The sequence below is a fragment of the Xenopus laevis genome, chromosome 6L (assembly GCF_017654675.1).
Source record: "Xenopus laevis strain J_2021 chromosome 6L, Xenopus_laevis_v10.1, whole genome shotgun sequence".
Classification (NCBI taxonomy): Eukaryota; Metazoa; Chordata; class Amphibia; order Anura; family Pipidae; genus Xenopus; species Xenopus laevis.
The window spans coordinates 135,215,779-135,240,160 of NC_054381.1; the positions used below are offsets into that span (position 1 = coordinate 135,215,779).

General features: G+C 42.2%; 1 protein-coding gene across 1 annotated transcript in view; it reads right to left on the reverse strand.

Moving 5' to 3' along the window:
* Nucleotides 1-3,137: 3,137 nt before the first annotated feature.
* cngb3.L (cyclic nucleotide gated channel beta 3 L homeolog) overlaps nt 3,138-24,382 on the reverse strand; it is a 61,568-nt gene continuing 40,323 nt past the window's right edge. Inside the window, exons 14-16 of the mRNA XM_041566541.1 lie at nt 23,012-23,158; nt 20,247-20,418; nt 3,138-3,409 (exon numbers count right to left, since the gene is read on the reverse strand). Coding sequence (XP_041422475.1) covers nt 3,143-3,409; nt 20,247-20,418; nt 23,012-23,158 — 586 coding nt within the window. The 3' untranslated portion in view covers nt 3,138-3,142. The remainder of the gene's footprint in view (nt 3,410-20,246; nt 20,419-23,011; nt 23,159-24,382) is intronic.

Sequence of the window (24,382 nt, forward strand, 5' to 3'; positions counted from 1 at the left end):
GCATATGTCTTAACATGACTTAACTTTTTTGTTTTTTACATATGAGTGATGGGTGATAAGTGATATCCCTGCAGTGAGCACCAACCAATTGTATTTTTAGTGTGCTACCACCATTAATGTGGACTTGGTCTTGTGGTAACACAGGTGTGGTTTAAAAACAGTGAGTGGTCAAACGCTGGCTCCTCCACCATATAGGCGCCATGAGGGGATTGTTTGACTTTTATAATGTGTAACAAACGTATACCTTTTTTAACTTCTAAGCATGCTTTGGAATAATTCTTTAAGTTATACATTTGAACAGTTGCTTAGAATTAGCCATTCTATAATATACTAAAAGTTAAAGGTGAACCAACAGAACATGATGAGCAAAGTCTTTTGTAAAACACACAATGATGGGGATGCAAATGTATCGTAGCACTGGCTGCAGTCATGCTGAAATTCTCAGGATAAAAATATGGTGAGAAACATTACTGAATTAGGTCCATGATCTATAGGTGACACCCTGGTGACATGTAAATTTAGCCAAAAGAACATTTGCTTGGCAACCTTTAGGAAATGTGGTCTTTATTGTCACCCCTATATGTACTACTGACTATAAACAGTAACATATTTTCATACTCAGTATATAATATTACCAAAGGCCATTTCGTGATGTCCAGAAAATAGATGTAATTGCTTTGAAGGTGTTTTGCCAATCCAGATACAATATATTATGATAGTATATAACTCAATGTATGGTGACATCGTAGGAAATATATTACTATATTGGTTATTTATTTCTTTTTTATAATGGATTCAATAAACCCTTATCTGTGCATGCACAACGTTAGAGCTGCCCTTGTGTAAAATGAGCACATCACCTTGAGATAAACTTCTGATTCAATGCTAATGAAATGGACTTTTTTTCATGGGTGGAATATTTCCATATTGATATAAAGGGGGTTATTTATCAAAGGTCGAGTGGTTTTTTACCTCAAATGAACTTATTTAGGAAAAAACTTGAATGGCAAAATCCTGATTCTGTGAGTTCTGCGACCCGAAAACTCGAATTAATTCGAATCACTGGAATCATTTGAGTTTTCAGGCAAAACCCTAAGAAAAACTCGAACATCAAACAGGCTGTTAACATCATCAAATGGTTCAAGGGATCTCTGCAATTGACTCCTACATGACCTTGACAGGTTTTAGATGGTGTATTTCTGGATTCAAGCTATTTCCAGGGTCGCAGTATAATACATTTCAAATATTCGAGTTTTTAAAAAAAATAAAAATAATTACTTTTTTTTTTAGAGCTCTTACAGGCGAGCGTTTGAAGCTGCGCTCCCCTGCATTCCGTTTTTATGCGTTCAGCCGCAGGGGAGCGCAGGAGTAGACACATTCAATTTTTTTTCAGTGGGGCTGTACTCATACAGTTTTGGCCAAAAAAAAACCCCTTGAATTTTCATTGAAAAATCAACTCCAACCTTAATAAATAAACCCAAAATAATGCAAGCTCTAGAGCACAAAGTCAAGGACAAACTGTAAGGAAGTTACCTGGTGGTCTAGTGGGCAGCGGGGTCCCTGGTGTAGATGCCCGCTGCTGCGCTGCTCCCTTCCTGGTTCCGGGCTCCCTTATGGCCCGCACGCGTCCGTTTCTTAAAGGCGCTGGCGTGATGACGCCAGTGCGCATTGGCGCGAAATTCAAACTGTTTAAAAGGGGAATTCAGTCTTCAGCAAATTGCCCGTTGTTAGGTTCTATTAGCAAGTTCCTGGGTGTTATCCTGATTCCTGACTGATTCTACTGTGTTTGACCCTTGCCTGCATGCGTACTACTCTGACCTCTCCAATCCTGACCTTGCCTGTCTGTGACTACGTTGATCTCTCCAATACTGAACCTTTGCCTGTCCTCCGACTATTCGACGATCTCTAATCCTGATTCTGGCCTGTATCCTGGTGAGACGATCGTGCCCCTTTGCTCGTCCGGAACCGTTAGCTTTGCTCCTCTCTCTGTTAAGACTTGGCGGCATCCGATTAGCCGAGGGCTCCTCCCGAGGTGAAAGGCGGCGGTTAAAGGCAGAAGTGAGAGCCGAGACCAGGGAGCTTAGCTTGGGTTCTGGATAAAGGGTGCCAAACGTGACACAAACATATATGTAGAGGTTTTCTGACTTTTCTGTTCAAGTCCTACTCTTGAGGGCCAACGTTTGGCTACAGACCCCTTAGATCAAAGCAATGTAGCATAATATGTGAATGTATTGCTGTAGGGTCTATTCAGCCATGGATCTTAAAATATCTAATCTAAGACAACATATAAATGTTCAGCCCAGATCTCTCCCTAAATGACGTTTGAGTTCCTAACCAACTCCACAGCTTGGGAACCACCACTTCTGGAAGAAGAAGATACAACAGCTTTAATTGATCATTGCTATTACCATTATTAGCAGTTACCTTAATGTGAACTCTTCCCATAGGTCCATCTATGTCCATCTATTTTCCACCTCATTCCAACCTTGTTGCAGAGCTCCCTCTCCTGAATACCTGAACCTCTCAAACTTTAACACTTGATTCATATTTAGTCTGCAAGTGAAATCTCTGCAAATTCCTAAAATTAGATCTCACCTGTACTACAGAAATCTAATGGTACCAAGCAAGACAAGATCAAAGGGTTTTCTAAGGGCATTAAGAATACTTGAAAATCATTTCTTTTCAGCTATTTTTTTTATATAATTTAATAGAATTTTGGAATTTGTAAAATGATCATTAGTTATTACTAATGTGCAAGACCATCACCAACCACTGGTTTGCAAACTACTGGACTGCACCCTTGGTGTGGGCTACTACAGAACATGGGGGGTTTCTATCCTGAATCCCAGTTATAGGAACAGATGCAGTAAATGCATGATTAGGAGTACGTTTTCATGCATTTGTAAGTTTATTATACACTACAGGAGAAGTGGAATGGTTGACATTGCTTCCTACCCAAGAGATTCCTGGAAACATGAAACTGTCCAACCACAAAACCTTGGAGTAGGACTGTGCGTGCTGCAACTGGAGGTGAGTGAGACAATATTCTGTCTATGGATGCACCTCTTGATGAGAAGCAACCCATAAATCAGTCTGTGTTCATATAGCAGAAAGAATAATCAACTTTTTTTAGGATATAACTCTATTTATTCATTTTGCTGTCGCAGACTTCGACAGTGAGCAGTTCTCCTTCTCCAGCTTTGGCTGATGGTGACATGGTGATAACCAAGGATTTGCTCCTGCTATCTGCTAGGGCGTCTGGCTTGGAAGCAGCCCCAGGAGTTGGATGTTCCTCTGCTGACTGTTCCTTCTTTCCCTCAATCAATTTGGCATCGTGAATGTTTTCCTTTGCAGGATCATTGCTGCTCTTGGCCATGTCTGAGATCTTGTCCGCTTCCTTGTTTTCATTCTAAAATAAAAATACATGCATTCATGTAATATGGTTATGCAATAAAGATGCCCAACTTCCAGGTGGTGACAACAGGTTGGTCTGTGAGTGACTAGCGATGGCATGATTGGGCGCTGGGTCTTGGCCACCAACAGAATTTGGACTGGCAATGGGGACAACTAGGGCCAGGATTAGGGGTAGGCAGCAAATGCAGATACATAAAAAGCAGGGGGAGGGGCAGGGTGCTGGGCATTGGGCACCAACAGAAACTGAATAGCCATTTATCAAAGATATATCCTGAAGCTCATGATTAATTAAAAGTCCAAATTTTATTAAATTAGCTAATTTTATTAAATATGCTAATTTAATAAAATTTGGACTTTTTATTAATTGTGAGTTACGGGATATATTTTTGATAAATGACTTTTTAATGGTGCCCAATACGGACTGACAATATAGACCCCCCCCACCAGATATATATTTTTCTTCAACAACAGAACTTGGCCTGGCATTGCCAACTTCTTAAACTTTGTTTTTATTTATGTAATGGGATGTTTGGAGCTGTTTGTCAATAGCAATAATAACTCCTTTTGGATCTCTGTTTGACATAAAGAACACACTGTCATATATAGAATAATTACAATACCTGCCCCAGAGATAACACAGATTGTATAAGACTGTTCTATGGCTAGAAGTCCCAACCCCAATATATCTGTGCCACTCTATAAATTCTATCAGTCACAGCTGCAGTAATAAGCCTTTGAGTTACGGGGCCTTTCTCTCACTTACTTTCAAGCCTAAATGTATTGAGCCGAACAAGATGTAAATCTGCCGCATTATGTGAAAATATGTCTGACGCAGAGAGGCAAGTAATGCCGAGTTTCCCCGGAGAGAAACAGTAATAGAGACATGTACGAAGAGCAAGACGTTTCACATACAGGAAAGAAAAACAAACATAAAATAGGATTTTTTGTAAGTAAAAGAAATGTGTGCCTCCTCCTATCTTCTTTATTTCTGTATCAGGTTTCTGTTCAAACAAAAACTTTTTTGCTTAAGTCAAATCAAGTAATAGGTTACAAACAAACAAAATAATATTAGGGCCCTCCAAAAAAAATTGTCACGTGTCAATACGCCCATTGACTTCAGTGCATTACGCAAAATTTCGCAGTTTTGCGAAATTTCGCAGTTTTACTAATTTTCCAGCAACGGGGACAGATTTGCTCATCACTACTGACTTGTGGCAAAGATAGGGTTGCACTGAATCCAGGATTCGGTTCGGGATCTGGACTTTTTCAGCAGGATTCCGATTCGAGTGAATCCTAATTTGCATATGCAAATTAGCAGAGGGAACAAGGAAGTAAAAACAAGGAAGTAAAAAAATGTTTCCCCTTCCACCCCTAATTCGTATATGCAAATTGTGATTCCGTTCGGCCGAATCTTTTGTGAAGGATTCAGCCAAATCCAAAATAGTGGATTCAGTGCATCCCTAGCCAAGGGTAAAGATGCCCTTATTTAGCTAAAATGCCATTCCAATACAAATATGGGGGCAATAATGTGCTCCTCAACTTGCACGTGATTTACCAAAATAGACCCTACTCCGCATTAATGCCGTGTTTTTTTCCCACAATTTCAAAGTTTCTGTATCTGAGCTCCAGGGTCGCGGAAGCTCTAGGATTTCCAATAGTCAATAGGTGCCCCATTCATCAGAAGAGCCTGAATGGATGCAATTAGCACCCATATGGAAGTACCTTAAAGGGCTCATTCACCTTCCAACTCTTTTTTTTATTTTGTTTTCAGATAGTTTACCAAAATGAAACATTTTTAAAATTACTTTATAATTTCTATTCGTGACTGTTTTTTCAACCTCATATCTTTCTGAATCAGCTCTGTTTGGGGGGGTCGCCGACTCTCTAGATTGATACATTTAGTTTAGTTATCTTTGTCCCTGCTGAGCAGAATCTCTGGGTTTCATTACAGGCAGCTGTTAGAATTGATACAATAGTTGCTAATACTCCAGAGATGCTGCTGAGAAATGTATCAACTAAGGGAGCAAATTGTAACAGTTTAGAACCTGGATTACTGAGCTGCCAGACTCAAATACCAGAGACAGGAGAAAATGGTCAAGAAATAAAAGTTGCAAAGCACTTGAAAAAAGTATCTATTTCTGGGGAACAATCTGCAAACAACTGAGCTGAAAGAAGTGTTTGGAAGGTGAACAACCCCTTTAATGAACTGCATCAACTTGTGCTCTCCATTGGGTCCATAGTTACATAGTTACATAGTTAGTTACATAGTTAAATTGGGTTGAAAAAAGACATCAAGTCCACCAAGTTCAACCCCTCCAAATGAAAACCTAGCATCCATACATACACCCCTCTCTACTTTTAATTAAATTCTATATACCCATACCTATACTAACTATAGAGTTTAGTATCACAATAGCCTTTGATATTATGTCTGTCCAAAAAATCATCCAAGCCATTCTTAAAGGCATTAACTGAATCAGCATCACAACACCACCCGGCAGTGCATTCCACAACCTCACTGTCCTGACTGTGAAGAACCCCCTACGTTGCTTCAAATGAAAGTTCTTTTCTTCTAGTCTAAAGGGGTGGCCTCTGGTACGGTGATCCACTTTATGGGTAAAAAGGTCCCCTGCCATTTGTCTATAATGTCCTCTAATGTACTTGGAAAGTGTAATCATGTCCCCTCGCAAGCGCCTTTTTTCCAGAGAAAACAACCCCAACCTTGACAGTCTACCCTCATAATTTAAGTCTTTCATCCCTCTAACCAATTTAGTTTCACTTAGTCTCTGCACTCTCTCCAGCTCATTTATATCCCTCTTGAGGCTAAGGCCACACTAGGCGATAGCGCCGAGATTTGACTCGCGGCGACTTTTCGCCGCGACTTTTAAGCCGCAATCGCTGGGGAAACTTTTGCGCTGGCGTCTATGGGGAATCGCGAAAAATCGCCAGCGTAAAAACACACACGGCGATCTTTTCTCTACTGTCGCTCGAAATTGCCTCGCTAGGCGATTTCGAGCGACAATAGAAGAAAGATCGCCGCGATTGCGGCTTAAAAGTCGCGGCGAAAAGTCGCGGCGAGTCAAATCGCGGCGCTATCGCCTAGTGTGGCCTTAGCCTAAGGACTGGAGTCCAAAACTGCACTGCATACTCCAGATGAGGCCTCACCAGGGACCTATAAAGAGGCAGAATTATGTTTTCATCCCTTGAGTTAATGCCCTTTTTTATGCAAGACAGAACTTTATTTGCTTTAGTAGCCACAGAATGACACTGCCCAGAATTAGACAACGTGTTATCTACAAAGACCCCTAGATCCTTCTCATTTAAGGAAACTCCCAACACACTGCCATTTAGTGTATAACTTGCATTTATATTATTTTTGCCAAAGTGCATAACCTGCATTTATCAACATTGAACCTCATTTTCCAGTTTGCTGCCCAGTTTTCCAGTTTAGACAAATCACTGTGCAAAGTGGCAGCATCCTGCATGGAACCTATAGTTCTGCACAATTTAGTATCATCTGCAAAAATAGAAACAGTACTTTCAATGCCCACCTCCAGGTCATTAATAAACAAGTTGAAAAGCAAGGGACCTAGTACAGAGCCCTGCAGTACTCCACTAACAACACTGGTCCAATTAGAAAATGTTCCATTTACCATGTCAGCTTCATTTGTATAATACTTGGAGCTGTGTACCCCATTGTAAATGTACACTGTGGAATTGACACAAACTTTACTCTGAAAATTCTAGATGCCACTTGCAACCTATCTCCATCAAAGATCAATCACAATAGTGTCTGTTTTGGGTGCAATTGCAGCAGACTCAACTCGGAAGTTGGCCAAAAACAACACTTGTTGTGGGGAAAAACATGAACTGAGTTGGAAACTGCTCTCTGTACTCTGCACTTGGGCTTGTAAATGAGCACTATAGTCGGTTGCGGTTGGTTAAAACGAATGTTTTTCCACTGTTCCTGTTTATGAAGATAAATTAGCATGTCTGGTTATTCCTGTACAGAAATGAGACATGAGCATTCAAAGGCGAGATCCAGACAGGTTGTCACCCCAATGTCTGGCCAGAGATATTAGAAATGCTGAGCTTGTTCATCCTCCAGCGAAATCATCTGATCACCAGCAAACTGACAGATAGACATATAAGTGTGAAGGCGGCTGTGGCTCCGGGGAGTCAGTTAAAAAACAAGAAGCCGAGATGCATTTTTCTTCGCCAGAGACAGAACTTTCACACTTTTTTTTCAATATTGTTTATTTGAAATTGCTACATCTTGCTGTAAGCACATGAAACAGATGTTTCCATCATGCAGTTACTTTCCTTGGCACACAATTCAGTCCTATTAGTAATCCCAGCATCAATATTAATATTCGCCAAGCATGGATTCCCTGTTGAACTTTCTCATTTCGCCACCAGCGAATAAATTTGCAAAACTGTGGTGAGAATTTTGCATTTGGACAAAATAGTTGTGCGTAATAAAATTGTAGCTCGCGTCAAAATAATTTTGACGCCCATTGACAATTTTTTGCCTTTTTTGAAAAATCTTCGGTAAATTCTATAAATTTTTGGCGAATCAAAATGCCACACATTCGCCCATCACTACTTACCCCTAGCGCCAGTACAAAAGATTTGCACCCAACACAATTGCACCCAATGCATAAACATTTTAGAGTGATGGAAGTTGTGGTGTGCCTGTAATTGCTTTGCTTGACTGTTTGCTATTATTCATTTACATCCACAGCTATAGTTCAGTGAGATGAAAGATTTTCCATTTATTTGCCTTTTAATAGAAAGTGTCATAAAGAGACATAGTGGAACATAGCGATGTCTCTGCAGTAATACAGTCACACATGTAACGCTCCCCTGCGTTTCGGTTTCCTGCGTTCAGCCGCAGGGGAGCGCAGGAGTAAACGCACTCCATTACTGTCAAGGGGGCTGTACTCACACAGACACATGTAAGCGCTGGATGCAGTTTGAGACCAGCATGTTGCATTTTACCTGCGTTCGGCGCTTACATGCGTCTGTGTGAGTAAAGCCCTCTTTACAGTAATGGTGTGCATTTACTCCTGCGCTCCCCTGCGGCTGAACGCAGGAAACCGAAACACAGGGGATCGCAGCTCAAAACGCATGTGTGTAAGGGCCCTAAGGGTAGGACTACATGGACATTTTTGGCGCGATCCGACACGTGCTGCAGCAAAACGCATGCAACGGAAATAAATTAAGAGATTGAAATGTCGGATGAAGTCGCAATGTTGATCCGACATGACTGTCGGATGCAGATGCATTGTGCAGTGTCTGTATCTGACAGTCATGTCGCTTGTAGCAGCGCGTCGGATCACGCTGAAAACGTCTATGTAGTCCTACCCTTATAGATTAAAGGTCAGACCAAATCTGTTTCTCTGCAGTTACAGGTTCAACCCCTTATCTAATTAGAAGGATACTCCAGCTCACTATTAATTAACTAAACTTCCATCTCACTATTAATTAACTAAACTTCCATCTCACTATTAATTAACACTGATGCATACTCCTGCTAATTGTTATTAGACAATGAGACTAATTAGACCTGCACTGGTTTTTAATGAATCCCCAATGTGACACACATAGAAGTGGAGGATGAAAAATGACAAAGGTCCATCAAGTTCAGCCTATGTGTGTCAAGTTCAGCCCAAGTGAATAATGCCCAACTGCTAGCTCTCTAGTTACTCAATGGTAATTGAATTTGCTTCTTCTGACATTGCTACAAATTTCTAGGCTTGTTCTTCCTAAGGACTAAAGTCATATTTTCTGAGTGAGTAATTGAATGGGGGGAATAGAACCCAAATTCACCTTAAATTACACTAGAGGGCAGCGATGACAAGAGATTGCAGAAGATTCTAAACAGTTTATAACAAAATCTGCTTTCAGTAGAAAATTCTGTATGTATTATCTACTATATGTATTCTCTACTATATTACTGTGACTATACCTATGCATTGACATTTAATAAACACTTTCATTAATAATAGTAATGGAAATTAATGACTTGAGGCATGTGTCATCTCTGACATGTCAGTTAAATAGAGATATGTTTTGAGTTAAACAATGTATACTGTGGCTGTGGGATAGCAGGTATAGTAGGGAGAGATGGTGCCTATAGTAACAGTGGATAGTAGTCTCTGGGAAGGGAGTGTGACTGTGGGATAGCAGGTATAGTAGGGAGAGATGGTACCTATAGTAACAGTCGGATAATAGTCTCTGGGAAGGGAGTGTGACTGTGGGATAGCAGGTATAGTAGGGAGAGATGGTGCCTATAGTAACAGTGGGATAATAGTCTCTGGGAAGGGACTTTGGCTGTGGGATAGCAGGTATAGTAGGGAGAGATGGTGCCTATAGTAACAGTGGGATAATAGTCTCTGGGAAGGGAGTGTGACTGTGGGATAGCAGGTATAGTAGGGAGAGATGGTGCCTATAGTAACAGTGGGATAATAGTCTCTGGGAAGGGAGTGTGACTGTGGGATAGCAGGTAAAGTAGGGAGAGATGGTGCCTATAGTAACAGTGGGATAATAGTCTCTGGGAAGGTAGTGTGACTGTGGGATAGCAGGTATAGTAAGGAGAGATGGTGCCTATAGTAACAGTGGGGATAATAGTCTCTGGGAAGGGAGTGTGACTGTGGGATAGCAGGTATAGTAGGGAGAGATGGTGCCTATAGTAACAGTGGGATAATAGTCTCTGGGAAGGGAGTGTGACTATGGGATAGCAGGTATAGTAGGGAGAGATGGTACCTATAGTAACAGTGGGATAATAGTCTCTGGGAAGGGAGTGTGACTGTGGGATAGCAGGTATAGTAGGGAGAGATGGTGCCTATAGTAACAGTGGGATAATAGTCTCTGGGAAGGAAGTGTAACTGTGGGATATCAGGTATAGTAGGGAGAGATGGTGCCTATAGTAACAGTGGGATAATAGTCTCTGGGAAGGAAGTGTAGCTGTGGGATAGCAGGTATAGTAGGGAGAGATGGTGCCTATAGTAACAGTGGGATAATAGTCTCTGGGAAGGGAGTGTGACTGTAGGATAGCAGGTATAGTAGGGAGAGATGGTTCCTTTAGTAACAGTGCGATAATAGTCTCTGGGAAGGGAGTGTGAGTGTAGGATAGCAGGTATAGTAGGGAGAGATGGTGCCTATAGTAACAGTGGGATAATAGTCTCTGGGAAGGGAGTGTGACTGTGGGATAGCAGGTATAGTAGGGAGAGATGGTGCCTATAGTAACAGTGGGATAATAGTCTCTGGGAAGGGAATGTGGCTGTGGGATAGCAGGTATAGTAGGGAGAGATGGTGCCTATAGTAACAGTGGGATAATAGTCTCTGGGAAGGGAATGTGACTGTGGGATAGCAGGTATAGTAGGGAGAGATGGTGCCTATAGTAACAATGGGATAATAGTCTCTGGGAAGGTAGTGTGAGTGTAGGATAGCAGGTATAGTAGGGAGAGATGGTGCCTATAGTAACAGTGGGATAATAGTCTCTGGGAAGGGAGTGTGACTGTGGGATAGCAGGTATAGTAGGGAGAGATGGTGCCTATAGTAACAGTGGGATAATAGTCTCTGGGAAGGGAATGTGGCTGTGGGATAGCAGGTATAGTAGGGAGAGATGGTGCCTATAGTAACAGTGGGATAATAGTCTCTGGGAAGGGAATGTGACTGTGGGATAGCAGGTATAGTAGGGAGAGATGGTGCCTATAGTAACAGTGGGATAATAGTCTCTGGGAAGGGAGTGTGACTGTGGGATAGCAGGTATAGTAGGGAGAGATGGTGCCTATAGTAACAGTGGGATAATAGTCTCTGGGAAGGGAATGTGGCTGTGGGATAGCAGGTATAGTAGGGAGAGATGGTGCCTATAGTAACAGTGGGATAATAGTCTCTGGGAAGGGAATGTGACTGTGGGATAGCAGGTATAGTAGGGAGAGATGGTGCCTATAGTAACAATGGGATAATAGTCTCTGGGAAGGTAGTGTGAGTGTAGGATAGCAGGTATAGTAGGGAGAGATGGTGCCTATAGTAACAGTGGGATAATAGTCTCTGGGAAGGGAGTGTGACTGTGGGATAGCAGGTATAGTAGGGAGAGATGGTGCCTATAGTAACAGTGGGATAATAGTCTCTGGGAAGGGAATGTGGCTGTGGGATAGCAGGTATAGTAGGGAGAGATGGTGCCTATAGTAACAGTGGGATAATAGTCTCTGGGAATGGAGTGTGACTGTGGGATAGCAGGTAAAGTAGGGAGAGATGGTGCCTATAGTAACAGTGGATAATAGTCTCTGGGAAGGGAGTGTGACTGTAGGATAGCAGGTATAGTAGGGAGAGATGGTTCCTTTAGTAACAGTGCGATAATAGTCTCTGGGAAGGGAGTGTGAGTGTAGGATAGCAGGTATAGTAGGGAGAGATGGTGCCTATAGTAACAGTGGGATAATAGTCTCTGGGAAGGGAGTGTGACTGTGGGATAGCAGGTATAGTAGGGAGAGATGGTGCCTATAGTAACAGTGGGATAATAGTCTCTGGGAAGGGAATGTGGCTGTGGGATAGCAGGTATAGTAGGGAGAGATGGTGCCTATAGTAACAGTGGGATAATAGTCTCTGGGAAGGGAATGTGACTGTGGGATAGCAGGTATAGTAGGGAGAGATGGTGCCTATAGTAACAATGGGATAATAGTCTCTGGGAAGGTAGTGTGAGTGTAGGATAGCAGGTATAGTAGGGAGAGATGGTGCCTATAGTAACAGTGGGATAATAGTCTCTGGGAAGGGAGTGTGACTGTGGGATAGCAGGTATAGTAGGGAGAGATGGTGCCTATAGTAACAGTGGGATAATAGTCTCTGGGAAGGGAATGTGGCTGTGGGATAGCAGGTATAGTAGGGAGAGATGGTGCCTATAGTAACAGTGGGATAATAGTCTCTGGGAATGGAGTGTGACTGTGGGATAGCAGGTAAAGTAGGGAGAGATGGTGCCTATAGTAACAGTGGATAATAGTCTCTGGGAAGGGAGTGTGACTGTGGGATAGCAGGTATAGTAGGGAGAGATGGTGCCTATAGTAACAGTGGGATAATAGTCTCTGGGAAGGGAGTGTGACTGTGGGATAGCAGGTATAGTAGGGAGAGATGGTGCCTATAGTAACAGTGGGATAATAGTCTCTGGGAAGGGAATGTGGCTGTGGGATAGCAGGTATAGTAGGGAGAGATGGTGCCTATAGTAACAGTGGGATAATAGTCTCTGGGAAGGGAATGTGACTGTGGGATAGCAGGTATAGTAGGGAGAGATGGTGCCTATAGTAACAATGGGATAATAGTCTCTGGGAAGGTAGTGTGAGTGTAGGATAGCAGGTATAGTAGGGAGAGATGGTGCCTATAGTAACAGTGGGATAATAGTCTCTGGGAAGGGAGTGTGACTGTGGGATAGCAGGTATAGTAGGGAGAGATGGTGCCTATAGTAACAGTGGGATAATAGTCTCTGGGAAGGGAATGTGGCTGTGGGATAGCAGGTATAGTAGGGAGAGATGGTGCCTATAGTAACAGTGGGATAATAGTCTCTGGGAAGGGAATGTGACTGTGGGATAGCAGGTATAGTAGGGAGAGATGGTGCCTATAGTAACAGTGGGATAATAGTCTCTGGGAAGGGAGTGTGACTGTGGGATAGCAGGTATAGTAGGGAGAGATGGTGCCTATAGTAACAGTGGGATAATAGTCTCTGGGAAGGGAATGTGGCTGTGGGATAGCAGGTATAGTAGGGAGAGATGGTGCCTATAGTAACAGTGGGATAATAGTCTCTGGGAAGGGAATGTGACTGTGGGATAGCAGGTATAGTAGGGAGAGATGGTGCCTATAGTAACAATGGGATAATAGTCTCTGGGAAGGTAGTGTGAGTGTAGGATAGCAGGTATAGTAGGGAGAGATGGTGCCTATAGTAACAGTGGGATAATAGTCTCTGGGAAGGGAGTGTGACTGTGGGATAGCAGGTATAGTAGGGAGAGATGGTGCCTATAGTAACAGTGGGATAATAGTCTCTGGGAAGGGAATGTGGCTGTGGGATAGCAGGTATAGTAGGGAGAGATGGTGCCTATAGTAACAGTGGGATAATAGTCTCTGGGAATGGAGTGTGACTGTGGGATAGCAGGTAAAGTAGGGAGAGATGGTGCCTATAGTAACAGTGGATAATAGTCTCTGGGAAGGGAGTGTGACTGTAGGATAGCAGGTATAGTAGGGAGAGATGGTTCCTTTAGTAACAGTGCGATAATAGTCTCTGGGAAGGGAGTGTGAGTGTAGGATAGCAGGTATAGTAGGGAGAGATGGTGCCTATAGTAACAGTGGGATAATAGTCTCTGGGAAGGGAGTGTGACTGTGGGATAGCAGGTATAGTAGGGAGAGATGGTGCCTATAGTAACAGTGGGATAATAGTCTCTGGGAAGGGAATGTGGCTGTGGGATAGCAGGTATAGTAGGGAGAGATGGTGCCTATAGTAACAGTGGATAATAGTCTCTGGGAAGGGAGTGTGACTGTGGGATAGCAGGTATAGTAGGGAGAGATGGTGCCTATAGTAACAGTGGGATAATAGTCTCTGGGAAGGGAGTGTGACTGTGGGATAGCAGGTATAGTAGGGAGAGATGGTGCCTATAGTAACAGTGGGATAATAGTCTCTGGGAAGGGAATGTGGCTGTGGGATAGCAGGTATAGTAGGGAGAGATGGTGCCTATAGTAACAGTGGGATAATAGTCTCTGGGAAGGGAATGTGACTGTGGGATAGCAGGTATAGTAGGGAGAGATGGTGCCTATAGTAACAATGGGATAATAGTCTCTGGGAAGGTAGTGTGAGTGTAGGATAGCAGGTATAGTAGGGAGAGATGGTGCCTATAGTAACAGTGGGATAATAGTCTCTGGGAAGGGAGTGTGACTGTGGGATAGCAGGTATAGTAGGGAGAGATGGTGCCTATAGTAACAGTGGGATAATAGTCTCTGGGAAGGGAATGTGGCTGTGGGATAGCAGGTATAGTAGGGAGAGATGGTGCCTATAGTAACAGTGGGATAATAGTCTCTGGGAAGGGAATGTGACTGTGGGATAGCAGGTATAGTAGGGAGAGATGGTGCCTATAGTAACAGTGGGATAATAGTCTCTGGGAAGGGAGTGTGACTGTGGGATAGCAGGTATAGTAGGGAGAGATGGTGCCTATAGTAACAGTGGGATAATAGTCTCTGGGAAGGGAATGTGGCTGTGGGATAGCAGGTATAGTAGGGAGAGATGGTGCCTATAGTAACAGTGGGATAATAGTCTCTGGGAAGGGAATGTGACTGTGGGATAGCAGGTATAGTAGGGAGAGATGGTGCCTATAGTAACAATGGGATAATAGTCTCTGGGAAGGTAGTGTGAGTGTAGGATAGCAGGTATAGTAGGGAGAGATGGTGCCTATAGTAACAGTGGGATAATAGTCTCTGGGAAGGGAGTGTGACTGTGGGATAGCAGGTATAGTAGGGAGAGATGGTGCCTATAGTAACAGTGGGATAATAGTCTCTGGGAAGGGAATGTGGCTGTGGGATAGCAGGTATAGTAGGGAGAGATGGTGCCTATAGTAACAGTGGGATAATAGTCTCTGGGAATGGAGTGTGACTGTGGGATAGCAGGTAAAGTAGGGAGAGATGGTGCCTATAGTAACAGTGGATAATAGTCTCTGGGAAGGGAGTGTGACTGTAGGATAGCAGGTATAGTAGGGAGAGATGGTTCCTTTAGTAACAGTGCGATAATAGTCTCTGGGAAGGGAGTGTGAGTGTAGGATAGCAGGTATAGTAGGGAGAGATGGTGCCTATAGTAACAGTGGGATAATAGTCTCTGGGAAGGGAGTGTGACTGTGGGATAGCAGGTATAGTAGGGAGAGATGGTGCCTATAGTAACAGTGGGATAATAGTCTCTGGGAAGGGAATGTGGCTGTGGGATAGCAGGTATAGTAGGGAGAGATGGTGCCTATAGTAACAGTGGGATAATAGTCTCTGGGAAGGGAATGTGACTGTGGGATAGCAGGTATAGTAGGGAGAGATGGTGCCTATAGTAACAATGGGATAATAGTCTCTGGGAAGGTAGTGTGAGTGTAGGATAGCAGGTATAGTAGGGAGAGATGGTGCCTATAGTAACAGTGGGATAATAGTCTCTGGGAAGGGAGTGTGACTGTGGGATAGCAGGTATAGTAGGGAGAGATGGTGCCTATAGTAACAGTGGGATAATAGTCTCTGGGAAGGGAATGTGGCTGTGGGATAGCAGGTATAGTAGGGAGAGATGGTGCCTATAGTAACAGTGGGATAATAGTCTCTGGGAATGGAGTGTGACTGTGGGATAGCAGGTAAAGTAGGGAGAGATGGTGCCTATAGTAACAGTGGATAATAGTCTCTGGGAAGGGAGTGTGACTGTGGGATAGCAGGTATAGTAGGGAGAGATGGTGCCTATAGTAACAGTGGGATAATAGTCTCTGGGAAGGGAGTGTGACTGTGGGATAGCAGGTATAGTAGGGAGAGATGGTGCCTATAGTAACAGTGGGATAATAGTCTCTGGGAAGGGAGTGTGGATAAGAAGAGATGGTGCCTATCCTATGCTGGCAAAATTTGCACATTTCTCATTTTCGTTGGCATCCCCTGTAATATAAGGCACGAGGGAGCCCTGTGCTCAAGGCCAGTGTTATGTTCTATAAGTGGGGGAGCAAATGGTGTATGAGCTCTAATGGACCCTTAATGCTTCAGCACTTTTGGACTTTATTGCACCAGTACCGACCTCTATTATGGCCTATTTAATTTGATAATTCATTGAAATTCTTAGTTTTACGTGTCAAAAATCAATGCAATGTATAAAATATAGACACCTTGGTATCAAAATCAAGTTCCTGTATAAGTCTGAGGCCTCATCTATTTGTTAACAACTGTGTTAAAAAAACTGTCAACTGTTTTTTTTATTTGGGGAGATTGGGTACTTTCTAGAAGTTTTCCTAACTGACTGTGTTGTGTTAGCAATTTTCTTTAACTTTGTATTTTCCAAAGCATCTGCCGCGATTGTCCTCCAGGCTCCCCAGCCTAGTGCTTCGCCAGCTTTAAGGATGATCCGCATTAGAATTCCTCTGCTTATGCAATCTATCTTTTCTGCTAGATTTTTTGTAAGTGGATATCCATCATCTTCCCCCTATGATGTATCTATCGGCCTCTTTGTTGAATCGTGTCACTAAGGGCAGAATTACTGTTTCCCTGTATTACAAAAGTTTTCTTCTGCAACTTTATCATCGGTTTCATGACCTTGGGCTTTATCCTCTTTACTACTTGTAGACTTTGTCCAGCAACCATTATTTTAGGGCCTTGGCATTTATAGAAACGTATTGCCTGGGAGCGTTTGTTCAAGTTTCCAGCTGCCGGAGGGACCTAATGGCTATTGGCTGCCTGTTTATATTTATTGCTGTACCTGGAGGGAAATTTATATTGATGGACATTATCTGAGGTCAGGTCTAGACTGGGATTTAAAGGGGTTGTTCACCTCTGAGTTAACGTTTAGTATGATATAGAAAATGATATTCTGAGGCCATTTGTAATTGCTTTTCATTTTTTATTATGTGTACTTTTTGACTTATTTAGCTTTTTATTCAGCAGTTCTAGTTGCTAGGGTCAAAACTATCCTAGCAATAATAATTTAATTATAATTATAAATAGGAGAGGAGCTGAATAGGAAGGCGATTAATAAAAATTAGCAATAACTAGGGATGCACAAATCCAGGATTCGGTTCTGGATTCGGCCTTTTTCCTTGTGCCTGACCGAACTGAATTAAACTAATCTGCATATGTTAATTAGGGGCGGGTAGGGAAATCACGTGACTTTTTGTCACAAAAGAAGAATTTTTTCCACTTTTTCATTTCCGGCCCCTAATTTGGATTCGGATTTGGTTCGGTATACGGGATTCGGCCAAATCCCAAATAGTGGATTCAGTTCATCCCTGGCAATAACAATATATTTGTAGCCTTACAGAGCTTTTGTTTTGCAGATGAGGTCAGTGACCCCCATTTGAAAGCTGGAAAGAGTCAGAAGGAAAAGGCAAATAAATAGAACCATAAAAAATAAACAATGAAGACCAATTGAGAATTTGCGTAGAATTGGCTGTCCTATAATGTACTAAATGTTAACTTAAAGGTGAATCACTATAATATAGTGCATTTCAAGTAGACAGAGGCCCAAACAGCACCTACAGTCCCAATAAATAGCGATTGTCTATGGTAACTTAAAGCAGCCCCTTTGGCATTTGCCAGAACTCACAGGGGTATATTTATCAAGGAGTGACGTCTGAGATTGCCACAGTCCATTAGAGTGAAATACCGCCTGTCTCCTTTCATTGCTAAGGGATTTTTAAAAGAGTATTTATCAATGAGTGAAATTGAAGGTTCACCCATTGATAAATACGCCTTGAAATAGAAATGAATGGATAGAGGCGGAATTTGACAGTGGACTGGGGTGGTGATCTCTAACTCTTTGATAAATATACCCCATTGATTGTCAGTCCAGGCCTGTCTGAGAGGCAGATGTAATTTTCTGTGATACTCAAGGTTGGAGGAATAGACAATCTATTGGGGGTCAGTGCATAGTACAGAACCATTTGTTTGCTGGTGGGATACGTATTCCTTTGTAGCTGAAGAGGCACAGTGCTGTTGGTACAGATATACTGAGATGGGGTACAGTACATCAGGGGCAAGTATAGAACCAGAAGAACAAACAAATAAAGGGAAACAGTGGTAGAGAGATTAGCCAGACCTAATGCTGGAATGACAGACATACTGGCTGAAGGAAGTAATTCAAGAAGGACAGATGGGCTGCTGGGAATATGCGAGCATTGAACTGGGGTCTCCTGGGCCAAACAGGGCTGCAATCTGAAGGTCCCCCTTACAACCTCAGGGCCCCCCCGCCAATTTTCCGTCACTCCTGCACAGCGAGGCACGACTGCTGCCAGTGGGCGGCCGTATAGGGGAGGTAGAGCATAGTCAGCATCCACAGGGAGTGAATCTGGGCCAGCGGGACCCATAAAGGCGATGGGTTTTTTCCCAGTATCCCAGTCCGAACCTGGAGTGTGCTGAGTTTGAGGGATAAACATTCTAATGGAAGATGTGATTCTGGGGACACAGCACTAAAGCAGAGTTTTCTAATTTTACACAAGGATGTATTTACTTACCTCGACACTGCGTGCAAAGTGCAAGCACAATGCACCAATTCCCCCAGAATTCTAGCAAGGTTGTGGGTCTGACGCAACTGCATCTGATTTGTCAAATGGGAGCAGCTGTTTGTGCACTTTGTTGCAAATTAGTGAATATTTTCTCAGTCTTTCTGGTGTCAGTTTGTAAATGACATCTGTGTCTGATGTTTTAGGTGCAAATGTGCTGTGCCCATTGCCGCAGGGAACTTAGGGAACCTTGGAGCAACTGCCTGCTCAGGGGGTGACAGTAGCTCCAGGGTTTGCACAGCATGTGTGTCAGTAGCCACTACGGAAAGTATCCTGATGATTTCTTAAAATGCATTCCGTAAGCTACAGCAGCGCTCAGTTAGGAATGCAGGGAAGGAAAGACTGATCAGTGCTGAGTGTAACTATCCGGAAGTGCAAAGGGCTCAATTGGATGAAACTACCTTTAATGAAAATGGTTTTAGATGCAACTCACTGCTGGGAAAAACACAAGTTGCCCACTGCCGCTGTAGACACTAATGGAATGGTGGAAATACAATATACAGTAGAACCCCAGAACCAGAAAAACATTACGTAAAATCCAGGAAAATGTGAAATAAGGGAAATATATGACGTAGTATATATATATTGGTGGGGCCACAGAAAAACAGTGTAAAATGTAGAAAAAGTTAGGGGCAAATTTGTCAAAGGTCGAGGTTTTTCCGAAAAATTTGCGTTTTGCGAGGGTAGTTTTCAGTCAAAAACCTCTAATTTTTCTAGTATTATAAAAAAAAACAACCCATTTTTTGAGATTTATTATATCCCAAAGTTGGAAAAGCTCGACTCCGAAAATACACCATCTAAAAGCTTTTAAGGTCATGTAGGAGTCAATGGCAGAAGGCCTTTGAACCATTTGAAGATGTTAATAGCCTTCATGATGTTGGGGGGGGGGGGTTTAGTGGGTTTTTCAGGAGTTTTTTTTCACGAGTTTCCCTCAAAAACTTGATTCATTCGAGCAATTAGAGTTTTTTCCAGCTGGGAACTCGATTAATTTGAGTTTTCGGGGTTTTAACCCCGAATTTATTGATTCGAGTTTTTTCCCATTGAAGTTTTTCTCTTGAATTAGAAAACATTCAAGTTGTAAGTTCATTCGAGGTATATAAAACCTCACACACCTTTAAAACTTGACCTTTGATAAATAACCCCCTTAAAATCAGGGTATGTAAAATTGAGGTTTCACTGTACATTGGAAAATCTGCAAAGTCTTGTGCGGGGTGCTATTGTGGAGAATAGAAAAGTCTGCTAAAACTACTTTGCTAAAAATTAAGTTAGTGAGCAGAGAAGGGTCTTCTGTTGTTTATCTGCTCAATAAGTTTTCTCATGGCTGGTTGGCTGAACTCAGCAGCAGATGGCACTGTTTTATCAAATCTATTATATCAGCATTGTGAAAACTGTGGATATCTTGAAAATTACAAAAAAAAATGGAGATTTTAGATCCCCTTTAGATTTTCTTCCATTTTCATAAACCCATATTTCTGCTTCTCTTCCCAAAGTTCATTCAGTACAGTATATAAATATATATGCTGGAACCTTAGTGATAAATCACAAGAGAACAAACAGCTTGTGTGTATGTTATGGATTCCTTACCATCGCTGCTTGTTTGAGCCTCATCAATAGACTAAGCCCAGTGCGGCTGCCAGTAGCAGACATCATGGCCTTGAACAGACGAGGCGTCTCAGGTTTCGGGGGTATGAGGTGGCCAAAACCTTTATTCACCACGGTGGGTCCTGCAGGCTTGCCCTTCTCTATCAGTAGTTTCCTGTAACAGAGTTAGATTATAGTGTGGGTTGTTTTAGTAACATCAAACTCATTGGTTTCCAGAAACTATAATAATTGACCATGAACCCAGTTTTTGGGGAAGACTGTAGAGCAGAGGTCTTCAAAATGTTTTGGTCAACCCTCTTTAATGTTGAACTCCCAAACCCATAATATTAGGCACATCCTAAACATCTGAACTCAATTAAATCAGAACATGGGGAATCAGGGGAGTTTTCAGGTACCCAACAGATCCAGAGCACATCTTCCAACTACATCCAGTAAGTACAATACAACTGACCCACTCATTCTTGGTTCTGCTACAGTTCTGTACTCCACCCTATCCCTTCTTCTACAGCTCTTATATTCTTCACTGTTCTTTAGCTACATTCAATTGTATTTCCCATTGACCTAAGTCTTTCCCTTCTGTATCTCCTGATCCTCCCTTATGTAATCCTTCTTACAACCCTTTTTCCCCTCTCTCCCTCCACCTTTCTATTCTGCTGTAAACTAAATACTTGTACCTGCAGGAATGAGATGCACAGGGAGTGAGAATTTCAAAGGCATCTCTATGGCATATTGAAGGGGATATTGAAGGGGAATAATAAAATGACCAGTCAATCAATGTGCCATGCTATACACGCTGCCTATTTTTTACCCTCCTGCCCAACTTCATATATTGGCTTGTCTTGGGCCTGGAACTATAGTTTATTAACAGTTGGAAGGTCCCAGGATAAAATATTTGGGTGTTGTCACTATATTGACACAGGTATATTGTTATCCAGAGTGCTCAGGACCTGGGGTTTTCTGGATAACAGATCTTTCTGTAATTTGGTTCTTCATACCTATTAAATAAACCCAATAGGCTGGTTGTGCTTCCATTAAGGATAAATTATACCTTAGTGGGGATCAAGTACAAGGTACTGGTTTATTTAAAAATGTTGATTATTTGGATGAAATGGAGTCTATGGGAGATGACCTTTATGTTATTCAGAGCATTCTGGATAATGGGTTTCTGGATAATGGATCCCATACCTGTATGTACCTTTTTCTAGGGGAATTTTGGGGTCCAAATGCCCACTAGGCTTTTAGAACAGTTTACCCCTTTATTTTGACTTTAAAAAGGGCAATTAAGAACATATACACAGCTTGTTTGCCCAGTGACTTATGGAAGAGCACATGTCATATTTATCTCTTTCTTTCTTTATTCCTGGGACTCCCAAACCAAGCAGGCTTCAAAATAAGCAGTTTTCTGTGTTCTGCTTTAGTGAGAGATTTGTGTCTTGCGGCTCTTGGGCGCCCAGAGATACAGGGACTGTTCCGGGAAGACTCTTTGTGCCATACTTCTGCCTTGATACCTAATCGGAGAGCGGCAGTACTGCATTAGCACATGCCACAGCTAATACTCCAGCAATTTCTTATAGCTCATAGGCAGCAGGAAAATGTACTAACCATTTAGCAACAAAGGACCCGAGCCGCCGATATTTATAGAAACACACTGCAGGCAGGTTTTATAGCAAATGTTAGCCCAGGTAGGAACAAAATTAGGAAACATAAACACTGACATATAGATGATAGAGAGAGAGAGAGAGATGACAGAGATATAGATGATAAAGAGATAGATGATAGATGATAGATAGATAGATAGATAGATAGATAGATAGATAGATAGATAGACAGACTGACAGACAGATAGATAGATAGATAGATGATAGAGAGATAGATAATAGAGAGATAGATGATAGAGAGATAGATGATAGAGAGATAGATGATAAAGAGATACAGTAGATGATAGAGAGATAGATGATAGATAGATAGATGATAGATAGATAGACAGACAGGCAGACAGACAGACAGACAGACAGACAGACAGACAGATAGATAGATAGATAGATGATCGAGAGGTAGATAATAGAGAGATAGATGATAAAGAGATAGATGATAGAGAGATAGATGTTAGAGAGATAGATGATAGCTAGATGGATAGATAGACAGACAGACAGACAGGCGGGCTGATGGAAAAATAGATAAATAGACAGATAGATAGATGGATGGATAGATAGATAGATAGATAAATAGATAGATAGATAGATAGATAGATAGATAGATAGATAGATAATATAAATAGAACATGTTGTATAATGAAAGAAAACTCCATTCTAAACAATGTAGTATCAGAAACTAGCCTTGCTTGCCCAGGTGCCTTATATAAATGGTGGCTTCAGCTAAATTGGTTTAAAAGCCAGACCTCTCAGGGCAGAGTAATGTTGTTTTAATGGCTGGAGTTTGCCTCTCACTCTATTTCTTCAAGGAAAAAAAAACCACTATCCCGTCCCATTCCCTTTTACACGTTAACAGACATTTGGGTTTTATAATAAAAGGTTCAGTAACCAGTCAGATATGTGGCCAGTTAATTCTACCTGCTGATTGGTTGCTTTCGGTTTCTAGGCCAAGTGCACACGTTGGGACTTTTATTATATGACCCCCGTTGAGCTATATTCTATACATTTACTTTATACAATCCCTTTCTCTAAACCACGATACAAGTCTTTTCATGCATTGGTATCAAGCGCAACGACAGGGAGAATAGAACATACTTAGCTTTCTTTGTCAGGAGTTTCTTTGAATCCGGATAGTGAACCAGAATCTCATTAAGACTCTTTTTGTCCAGAATAAAGAGATTAGCGAATCCATAGGCTACGACGTTGGCAGTCCGGCGGTTCCCCCCTCCAGAGGCTAGGAGGCTGCAACAATGTCAATACTGGGGTTATTCCTACACGTAAAGCAGATTCTGACAATTATTGCTGTCACTATTATAATCTGGATGCTCCCTGTGCATAGGCTGGCACTGAGTATGGTATAGATTTGACACACCATTGACAACAATGCAACAATATCTTTTAAAGCCCACATTAATATATAAAGCTTTTTGTACCTAATGGAGAATGTCTAACGTCTTCATAATGTAGACACAATTCCTATAAATGAGTATTTCCTGGTCTGTGCAGGAGGTGGCTGTTAGCAGTGTGATTTGTTCTGCTAGTGAGGCCACAAGCACAAAATACAAGGGATCATTTAAGACCCACAAGTGCAGTTCGAGTCAAGCCGAGTGCATGTCTATTGATGATGTAGAATCCTGGAGCTTCCACCACCCACAAAGGTGCCAGTAACTCCATGGTTTCACAGGCAAATTCTCAGTAACTAGCTTTTTTCTGCACCACCCTCCAGACAGAGAGGGTCTATGATGTTGTGGCCCAATTGCGTCACAGGGTGGGCCAATGGCGTTGCGGGGGCAGGCCGATGTGGTCAATTGCCATGTCAATCTAGGAGAATACTGCCCGGCTTTCCTAATTTGGAAAAGCAGGCAGGCAGTTTTTACCTGGGCAGCCCTTTCGAAAATTGGGCTATCCAGGTCAAAATCAGAAAGATGGCAACCCTAGTAACAAGCCCCCCTTACGTCCACTACCTGAACTGAGCTGCTGGTGTAACAAAGTGCTACAGGGCAGAAAAAACGAAACAGTTTAGGGCATTCTGGGAAGCCGCCAATAGATCAGACCAAAAGCAAATAGATTAAAAAGTAGAAAACAATCATCTCGAGCCTGACGCATTTCGTGTCCCTAAGACACCTAATCATAGGCTAGGTGCTACAGGGTCCCACAGCAAATTCATGTTAGGACCCCCAAAATATCCAGAGGTGACCCGTTTTACCAATATAGATTGAAATAGCTAATTAAAGGGGTTGTTCAACTTTGAGTTAAATTTTAGTGTGATGTATTTTATTATTTGCTTTTTTGATCAGCAACTCTCCATTTTGGAATTTCAGCAGCTGATTGCTAGGGTTCAAATTACCATACCAACTAGGCAGTCATTACAATTAGAGAACAACAACATTGTGGCCTCACAGAGCAATCGTTTTTTTGGCTGCTGGGGTCAGTGACCTCCATTTGAAAGCTGGAAAGAGTCAGAAG